Raw genomic sequence first — 9338 nt, forward strand, 5'->3', positions numbered from 1 at the left:
GAAGCAAAGTGTAAACGTGAGAAATTAGGTGTTAAGAGCTTGTAAATCCTTCCTGGCTGTGGGAAGGGAGAGGCTTGGCTCGGTCCGAGGGGCACGGTGGCCCTCTTGGGGTCCGCTTCAGGGCAGGGGAGAGCAAGGACCTGGCGAAGTGCCCTTGGAGGGGCCGTTATCCCAGGATGAGACCGGGGCTTAACGAAGCCCCCGAGGACGGCAGGAGGCTCCTGCTGGCACCGGCTGTACTCTCCCTCACGGTGCCTGGGCAGGCTGGTGTCTGGCAGGGCCGGGAATCTGTTCTGGAACTCGGTTCCGGTGCAGGCAGGGACTGGGGGGGGAAAAAAGCTGGGGGGGGGGGAAGGGACATTCCTTTTATTATTTTTTTTTTTTTTTCACCAAAAAGGAATTTTTCAGAAAAACATGAATTTGGGCAGGGAAGCGGGTCCCAGGGGGCGGGGCCACCCGCTGTCCCGGTATCCCACTATCCCACTGTTCGCCAGCCGCATCTCCCCGTGTCCCGCCGGGCGCGCTGCGCATGCGCGGCGGAGGAGCGCGCGCGACCACCTCGCTTCCCATTGGCTGGGCGCAGCCGGCGCTGCGCGCTGCTATTGGCTGGTGACTCCGCGGGGAGGGGCGAGCGGCCATGGCGACGGGCGGCGGCGGTGGCGGCAGCGATGGCGCTGGGAGCAGAACGGGCGGACGGCGGGGAGCGGGGGTACGGGCCGGGCTGTGCGCCTGGGGAGTGTGCGTGGGGCAGTATGGAGCATGTGCATGGGTGGTATAGGGCTGGGGTATGCGCACGGGGTAGTATGGGGCAGTATGGGGTATGTGCATAGGGGAGGTGGTGTAAGGCCAGGGTGTGGGGGGGGTGCAGGACTCGGGTGCGTGCATGGGGCACTATGGGGTATGTGCATGGGGGTAGTATGGGGCAGTATAGGGCTGGGGTATACGCATGAGGCAGTATGGGGTATAGGGCTGGGGTGTATGCATGGGGCAGTATGGAGCGGTGTAAGGTACGTGTACGGGGGTGATATAGGGCTGGGGTGTGTGTGGGAGGCAGCATAGGGTATGTGCGTGGGGGGTGTAGGTCTGGGAGGGCTGTGTGGGGCAGTATGGTGTATGTGCATGGGGGTGGTATAGGGCTGGGGTGTGTGTGGGGGGTGGTATAGGGCTGGGATGTGTGGGGGGTGGTATGGGGTATGTGCCTGGGGGTGGTATAGGGCTGGGATGTGTGTGGGCAGTATGGGGTATATGCATGGGGGGTACAGGGCTGGGATGTGTCTGGGGCAGTATGGTGTATGTGTGTAGGGTGGTATAGGGCTGGGATGTGTGGGGGGGGCAGTATGGGGTATGTGCATGGGGGGTATAGGGCTGGGGTGTGTGTATGGGGCAGTATGGGGCATGTGCATGGGGCTGGTATAAGGCCCCACTCCCTGCACCTGGAGCTATTCCCACCCAGGGGGCTCTGCCCCAGTAATTCCCACGGAGACACTTCTGCTAATCCTGGATGTGCCGTCCCGTCACCGCCCCGCCTTGTTAACTGCTGCCTCTAATTCCCCCTCCCTCCTGCGCCGACGGACTCTCTGCTCATTTTCTGACCCTTCCTCTATTTTCTTTATTAATTATTGTCTTTGCAGAACTTTTTTCTGCCCGTGGTCATTTAGCAGAGCCACCTCTCCTGGATGGGGGAGGCTTTTCCTTAAAGCCTTGACTCTCAGACCTGATTATGTGACACTGCTTGTGTTTTAATGATGTGGGTTTATTCTTGAAAGGCTCGAAACCCATGGAGAAATTAAAATAAAGTACCTTTATATTTTATTTGATCAACCTGCTAGTTAAATCTCCTCTACCGTGTCTTCTCCCTAGAGGCAGGCTTGCAAAGAAACCACTGGTTGCTGTGTGGGCTTTTAATTTAGCGTCGCCATTCCCAAATAATCCCTTCATCTGTGAACAGATCTGCTTATTCCTCTTCCTCCTCTGGCGGCAGCACGGAGCTGGCAAAGAGGAGCCGTCCCCTCCCAGCTCTCCCTGGCCAGATGCTCTCTGAGATGACTCTGGTTTACTTCGTCCCCATAGAAAAATGCTACTAAATTTACTTATTTCCCCCCCCTTTTTTTTTTTTAGCTGATTTGGGCTGAAAACAAGAGGCTGAGCAAGGCAACAGAGACGGTGGAGAAAAGGGGACCGTACATCATGAGCAAACCTCCCTCCCTTCATGCCAAGCTCCGTAAGTGGTCCTCGCTGTCGTTCCAAGGGACTCTGCTGGCATTCGGGGAGACACCTGCACCTCTCGCTTGGGGCGGGAGTGACTGAAAGCTGTTCTATTCCTCGGTGGGATAAAGACATTTAGAAAAAAAACAAACTAAAAACCTATAGGCGCTGCCTGTGGAAAGCACTTCAATGCCCCCATGTGCTCCCTAGGACCCCCCAACAAAAAATAACCCCCCCCAAAGAATACACCACCCCCCCCCCAAAAAAAAAAAAAAAAAGACCCCTGGGGAGCGCTTGGGTATTTTGAGCTCTGCCCCTGTGCTTGGCTTTCAGAGCGGCAGCGGGAGCTGGCGAGGGCAGCGCTGCGAAGGCAGGGGCTGCTGGGGGGACCTGAGCCCCGCCACCCGAAGCTGGCAGCTAAAAGGTTGGATCCCATTTTCTTGGTTTTTTGGCTTTTTAACCCCCGAGATGGATTTGTCACGTTCCTTGGGGAGGCTGGGAAAGCTGGAGGATTGCAAAATGAGCCTGGAAGCTTAATCCGCTGGCTTTGTTGTTGCCAGCAAGCAGCTGACATAATAAAAGAATTAACTTTTCCCACCAAAGTCAGGAGGTGCTCTACGAGGGGCCATGCTGCTGCCTCTCTGTGTTTTGGGGATGGTTGTGCATTCAGGATTTAATCGGGTAGCCTTAGCTGGGGTTTATTCTTAGGTCGTGGTGGCCCTGGACAACGCCTGGGTGGGAGGGGACGTTTAAGGCAGGGATTCCTGCCCTGACTCCTCAGTCCAGCCGCACTGGGGCTGTGTTCCCATGTGGAAATGCCTGTCCTGTGCTCAATCCTCTGCTTTCCGGCAGGTCGGTGAAATTTAAGAAGGGCTACACAGCGCTCAGCCAGACAGTGGATGAGAACCTGGTCTCCCTTGATTCGGACAGGTGGGGACTGGGCCAATATCCCCTGGATTTTGGGTAGGGGGGTGTTGCAGGCTCAGAGTTGGCTTTTTTAGGGGGGGATTCCTGGCTGGCTCTGACCGTTTCCTTCTTCTCTTAGTGACGGGGAGCTGGGATCCAGATGTTCCTCGGGCTACTCCTCCGCTGAGGCAAGTCCGGGGCTTTGACCCCCAATGGTGCAGTCCCCACGGTGTCCGTAGAGGGGCTGAAAGGCAGCGTCGCCCTCCGGGGTGTGTACGTGTGCGGCCATCCCACAGGGCTCTGCTTTGCAAGCTGCTGCCTGAGACACTTGAGCCAGGCATAAAATCCCCCTTGGCAGCCTGCGGGGGGATTTTGGGGTACCCGGCTTGCGTGTCAGGGTGCTGCAGCCCAGGAGAAGCTCTTTGCTCTTTCTTTTTCCTCTTCTCTGCTCTGGCTGTGCCACTTCTCGCTGTGCAAAAGGCACTGGAGGGGGGACATGATGCCCTTTCTGCTCACAGCCCTACCCTGTGCAAGCCCTGGGACCTAAATTTTAACTAAACCGGGACCAATTTTAACCAGCTCTGCCTCCTTTGTTCCCCCCGCAGCAGGTGAACCAGGACCTGAGCCGGCAGCTGCTGCAGGACGGGTACCACCTCGATGAGGTCCCTGATGACGAAGATCTGGATCTCATCCCCCCGAAACCCATCACTTCCTCTTCTTGCCCCTGTTGTTTCGGAGAAAATCTCTCTTGCGTGATCCAGTAACCGGGAGGGCTGCACAAGAACAGGTCAAAAGCCAGCACTTTTCTTTGTCCTGTGGGATGGCTGGTGGCACCCCTTGTCCCGCACCGGGATGGTGCCGCGAGGGCCCAACGATGCTGCGATGCCGCCCGTGGTGAGCAGCGGCAACCAACCCACCAACCCCAAAGGACTTTTCCTGAGGCTCAGCAATACCAGGGAGAGGTGGCACGGTGACATTTAGGTGGCCTGGATGGGACCTGTCACCTGGCTGGGGTGGGGAGGGAGGAGAGGCAGAGTCTGGGCACCTCCGGGGGGGGTGTAAAGGGAAGGAATTGGGAGGTGCAGAAGCAAATGCTCTTTGGTTTGCGTGACCTCCTCTTTTCCCCTTTTAAATGGACATGTCGAGGATTACGACGTGTCCCCAGCCCCCTCCCTCCCTGATGAAGAAGCGGTTGATGGTGGCATGGAACTGCTGTGGTGTGGGACTGGGCTGGGAAGCCCCCAGACCCCTTTTCTATTTATTTTGGCTTTTGTCACCCCCTCCTCCCTGGCAGGCTCAGGCCAGCTGGGGGTCATCTGGGAGAGCTGCTTCATTTACCTCTCTCATGCTGCTTGCAATTAATTGCTGCTGGGTTCCCTCCTCCCAGTGCCTGGGCTGATCCGAACCAAAGATTGCGGCTCCGATGGAGGACATGGCGGGGGAACCCGTTGGAGCGGATTGGGGCAGGCTGCTGAGCTTTATGCGTCTGTGTGTGTTACATCCACCAGCAGCTCCCGCTGGGGCTGGGACCTCCCCACTTTCCACCTCTCGAGGGACCTGTTCAGTTTGGGGTTTGGAGCTAATGGCTTTTTCCAGGTCTGCCCAAAGCCACTTTGATGCGGGTGAGGGGCAGCATAGCCCCCCCCACCCCGGGCCAGCTCTGGGTGCAGATTTGGGGAATCTATCTGCCGTGAACCTTAAAAGCTGCCTTAAATCATGGTCCTGCTCTACTACATAGAAGACAATCAGCTTCTTATAAAGAAACCTTATTTAAATATTTCATGTTTAGAGAACTGAACTGGGTTTGGGGTTTTTTTGGTCTTTTCCTTGTTGAAGGGAGCACTCAATAAACTGGATCTCATTCCTCGGAGGGTGTGTTGGTGCTGTGGCAGGGGGGCGCTGAGCCCTGTTTTCCCCCCCCAGCAGCCCCGCTCGGGAGGGCTCCTTCCTTGACCCTGCTGCATTTTCGTCACGTCTTACCCCGGGGTGTCCTTTTTCCCCTGCGGAGCTGCTGTGTCACCCAGCTGGATGCTGCCGAGGTGGTGGTGGGGGCGCTATGCCGGAGCTGCCCTCAGCATCCTTCTCCGGTCCCCGAGCCCTGCAAACAACCACGGCATCTCCCCGTCCTGCTCCCTCCACCACACTGCCCTGGCGCCGAGGACAAAGCCACCACTTTATTCACAGCACCGGAGGCTCTCCGGCTCCATCACCCCTTTTTTTACAGCCAGGGAAGGGGTGACACGGCTCAGAGGACTGATGGCCATCGGGCCAGGCTCAGGAAGAGCCCACCAGATGCCCAGGAGCAGCAGAAAATCTTGGCATCACATTCTCAGTGGGGGTAGCAGCAGCTCCTAGAAGCTGGACAAACATGTTTGAGACCTGGGGGTGCAGACATCAGGCCTCCCTGCTGCTTTCCAGTGGGAAGGAAAAGGGGGGAAACCCCAAAATAAAAGGAGTCGCCATAGGGCGTTAGCAGCACCCAAAAGGGGATGATGCTCTGTGGCTAATGAGTGGAGATGCTCTTCCTCTGTGCCACATCCAAGGAGTCGATTCGTGGAATTGCTCTTTCTATACCTGAGGCGCGGGCTGGTTTTGGGAGGGTTTAACGGATGGAGGGGAAACTTCCAAGCGAGGTGACTTTGCCCAGGCCAGTTTCTATCTACTCAAACGTGGAGTGATGGAGGTGGGGGGAAGCGTCCCAGGTGCCGCTCAGAGGAGGCAGCAGGCTCGGAAAAGCAGCATCCCGTCTGGCGAGGCAAGGTGGAGGGAGATGCTCTCGTTGGCGGAGATGAAGAGGACGGAGCCACGACGCAGAGTCATTTCGGAGGCTGCGGCTGTGGAGGTGCCCACGGCCGTCCCTTGGATCACCAGCAAGATGCTGGCAGAGTCCACGGCAGAGACAAGGTACAGCTTGATGGAGGCGGGGATCTGCAATAGAAAGGGTCGCCGTGGCCTGAGTCTCCCCCAGCTCTTCTTCCCTTGGGAGAGCTGGAAGGAGGTCACCCCCATTCCCACCCTGCTCCAGCCTTCGCTGTGCCCAGGCCACCCTGCACCTGCAGCAGCCCAAACCCCAGGGACCTCGGCTTAGCTGAGGACCTCCAAGACCTCCTCCTCATCCCCTCTCTGCCCAAAGCTGCTGGAGAAGGTGAGCGAGCTTTAGGCAGGAGGAACAGAGGAGGCAGAGAAGCCTGCAGTGCTGTCTGGGGATGACAAGCATCCCCAGCATCCCTACAGCATCCCCAGCGCATCCCCGGTGTCCCCAAGCATCTGCAAGTATCCCTGGCATCCCCCGTCATCCCCAAGCATCGCCAAGCATCCCCCCGTCCTCACTGGACCACTAGCTCCAAGGGTGAGCAAACCCGTGCCAAGAAAGCCCCAGCCACCACTGAGATCTCCTACCAAGAGCGCAGCCAAGACGGGGAAAAGCTGGTGTCCCCCCGACCCGTGTCCCCAAAGCATCACCGCTCACCTCTATCCTCATGATGGCAAAGTCTGGCACGGGTGGGTCGTAGAGGTAGACGCTGGGGTCGAGCTGGCTCTGCGTGGCCGGGAAGATCTTGGAGCTGCTGGGTGCTGGCGTGTAGTTGAGCATCTCGCACAAGGTGAGGACGTCGATGAATTTGGGGGTGAGCCCGGCCCGCACTGTGTTATCCGAGCATGCCATGCACTCCACGCAGTCTGCGGGGACAGGGCAGCGCTGTTAGCCCACCCCAGCCATCCTGCACATCCCGGGGGGGAAGGTCGAACCTTGTGGAGGGGACCATGGCCACCTTGGGGACGGTCCCTGGGGGGTCCTGGGTGAGGAATACCTGCCGTGATGCTCACCTCCCTGCAGGTAGGCGTGAGGCTCGTTGGCTCCCAGGAACATGGCCTCCCCCGGCTCCAGCCTCACCAGGTTGAGGAAATAAATGGTGAAGCAGCCGATGTCCCCTGGGTACTGGGAGTGCAGGCGCAGCAGCAGGTCCCCGTTGCTCCCTGACGTGTCCTTCCCTTCCGCTGCTGCACGGGCAGAGACCAGAAGCACTAGTGAGGTGGGAGCTTAGGGGGGGGAAAACCCCATCCCCTCCCCTAAACACAGCTCCCCCCCCCACCATCAAAACCATTCTGGGGGGCCGCGGTGGGCAGAGAGGACCCACCTTCCTGGGAGATCCTCTTCACCAGCATGTTCAGCTGGTCGACAAAGAACTTCTTCTCGCTTTTCATCAGGCGGGTGAAGCAGACGCGGAGGGCGGCCGAGACGCCCCGGGGGTCATCGCTCCCGCTGCGCTCCAGCTGCTCCGCCGCCACCTCCCCGATCAGCGCCCGCAGCTCGGGGACGGCTACCGGGGGTGGCCAACCCAAGTCAGCCCCGATGGCCACCACCGCCTGGCAGGGAGCCCAGCACCCCATCCCGAGGGGGCACAACCACCGCCCCCCCACCCTGAACCCACCGTAGGGGAGGAAGGTGGCCTAGGGGGTACGACCTTGCCACCACCCCCCCTTGCCATTCTTACTCTGGAGGAAGGAGACGATCTCCTCCACTGGCCGAAAGCCGCACAAGCCCTCGAAGGGGGTGAGAGCGATGGCCATTTCGGGCTTGTGGTTGTCATCGGGGTAGTGCTCAGGGAACTGTGTGTGCAGCTTTGCTGCCAGCTCCTGGAGAAGGTGGGGGGCAGAGGAGCTGGGTGAAACCCCCAAGGTTTGGCCAGGGCTGCCCCCGCCCCCCGCTTCCCCGGGGTTCTCCCGACCTTGTTGGGGTGCGCCTGGATGGAGAGGGCAGTGTTGACCGAGAGCACCTTGAAGAGGAAGGGCAGGCGTCCCTGGAAGGCGTCCTTCACCTTCGCTCCCAGGCAGGCGGGGTTGTCGGCGATCCACTGCCCCAGCGTCTTTTGGGGGATGCGGTTATCCCGGATGACGGCGTCGCCCCGGGGGTGGGCACCCATCCAGAGCTGTGGGAGACAGACGGACGGACAGACAGACCCCTCAGCCAGGCAGCCATGGGGATGACTTGGGCTTTTCTCCAGGCTGCTTGGCCTCAGAGGCAATGGAGGCAGCCAAGGCAGCTCCCTCAGGGGCTGAGTCACGCCGGGCTTCTCCAGGCATCTCCTCCCCTCCTCCCGGAGCAACCCCGCAGTCCCCGGGGGCTACAGGGGACTGGGGAGGGGCAGGGGAGCTGCATCCTGGGATGCGGGGTGGTGAGAGCTGCATCCAGATGGGACGGATGTGGGAATGGGACAGACGCAGGAATGGGATGGATGGGGAAATAGGACAGACAGATAGGATGGGATGGGATGGGATGGGATAGAATGGGATGGCCGCAGGGGATGGGATGGACACGTGGAATGGGACAGACCCAGGGACGGGACAGACCCATGGAACGGGATGGCGGCAGGGATGGGGTGGCCGCACGGAATGAGATGGTCACAGGGAAGGGACGGCCGCCCGGCCGGGCACTCACCTCGGCGTAGGGCTGGTCGGGCTGGATCTGGACCAGGGGGTCGCTGGTGGCAACCAGCTTGGCCACCTCGCTCTCCAGCCCCACCTTGCCCCAGGAGTAGTTCTGCACGGCGCAGGAGAGGGGGAACACTGCGGGGGGGAGCAAGACGTTAGCGGAGGGGGGCATAAATAACCCTCGGCCCCCCCCCCCCCAACCCCCTCCCCCAGGCGGGAAGGGGGTTGCTAGAAGGGGCCTGGGGGGCTGCGGGCGGAGGTCGCGGTGCCGCTGCCCCACCGGGACGGGACGTGGCGGGGGGGATTCTCCACCCCCGTGGGGGTGACCCACCGCCCCCCGGGATCCGGCTCACCGCGGATCTCCGCCATGGCAGGGCAGGGCAGGCCGGGAGCCGTAGTCCCGGCGGCGGCGGCGGCACCGCCTCCCCCGGCCGGGCTGGGCGGGGCGGGACGGGGCCCTACGCGCACCCTATAGCGGCCGTAGGGGAGGGCGGGAGGGGAGCTGCGAGGCCGGCAGCGCCCGCCACTGCCTCTGCGGGGTCTATAGGGGCAACCTACAGGGGTATTCTATAGGGGATAGCCCATAGGGGACATTCTATAGGGGCTATTCTCTAGGGGACGGGCTGTGGGATCTATAGGGACGTCCCCTGCAGAGCCTGCTCCCCCATATGTCCCTCTATAGGTGTCGTCCCCCCCCCCCGTAGCACGCACCCCTGTCTATAGGGTTAATTTCCTCCCCCCGCCCCGCGCGCTATAGGCGGTGGCCGCCCTTGTGACGTCACTCGCCCCGCCCCTTA

General features: G+C 60.3%; 2 protein-coding genes across 4 annotated transcripts; one reads left to right on the forward strand and one right to left on the reverse strand.

Annotated features, from left to right (window-relative positions):
- The first annotated feature begins 631 nt into the window (after positions 1–631).
- On the forward strand, positions 632–4979 carry FAM219B (family with sequence similarity 219 member B). Its single transcript, XM_063347365.1, has 6 exons — positions 632–709; positions 2119–2221; positions 2539–2629; positions 3058–3135; positions 3251–3299; positions 3717–4979. The coding sequence occupies exons 1-6, from the start codon at positions 638–640 to the stop codon at positions 3873–3875; spliced, it is 552 nt and encodes a 183-aa protein (XP_063203435.1). The 5' UTR covers positions 632–637; the 3' UTR covers positions 3876–4979.
- A 286-nt stretch (positions 4980–5265) lies between these two features.
- MPI (mannose phosphate isomerase) lies at positions 5266–9333 on the reverse strand. Of its 3 annotated transcripts, none has more exons than XM_063347358.1 (8): positions 9253–9333; positions 8549–8676; positions 7839–8039; positions 7605–7746; positions 7248–7430; positions 6937–7110; positions 6581–6789; positions 5266–6039 (listed from the first exon to the last, which is right to left on the reverse strand). In XM_063347358.1, the coding sequence occupies exons 3-8, from the start codon at positions 8031–8033 to the stop codon at positions 5821–5823; spliced, it is 1122 nt and encodes a 373-aa protein (XP_063203428.1). In that variant the 5' UTR covers positions 8034–8039; positions 8549–8676; positions 9253–9333; the 3' UTR covers positions 5266–5820. The 3 variants fall into 3 exon arrangements, with proteins under 3 accessions (XP_063203428.1, XP_063203427.1, XP_063203429.1); XM_063347357.1 differs by lacking the exon at positions 9253–9333 and adding an exon at positions 8895–9187; XM_063347359.1 differs by lacking the exon at positions 9253–9333 and adding an exon at positions 8873–8892.
- Positions 9334–9338: the final 5 nt, after the last annotated feature.

This window comes from Chroicocephalus ridibundus, chromosome 9 (genome assembly GCF_963924245.1).
Source record: "Chroicocephalus ridibundus chromosome 9, bChrRid1.1, whole genome shotgun sequence".
Taxonomy (NCBI): Eukaryota; Metazoa; Chordata; class Aves; order Charadriiformes; family Laridae; genus Chroicocephalus; species Chroicocephalus ridibundus.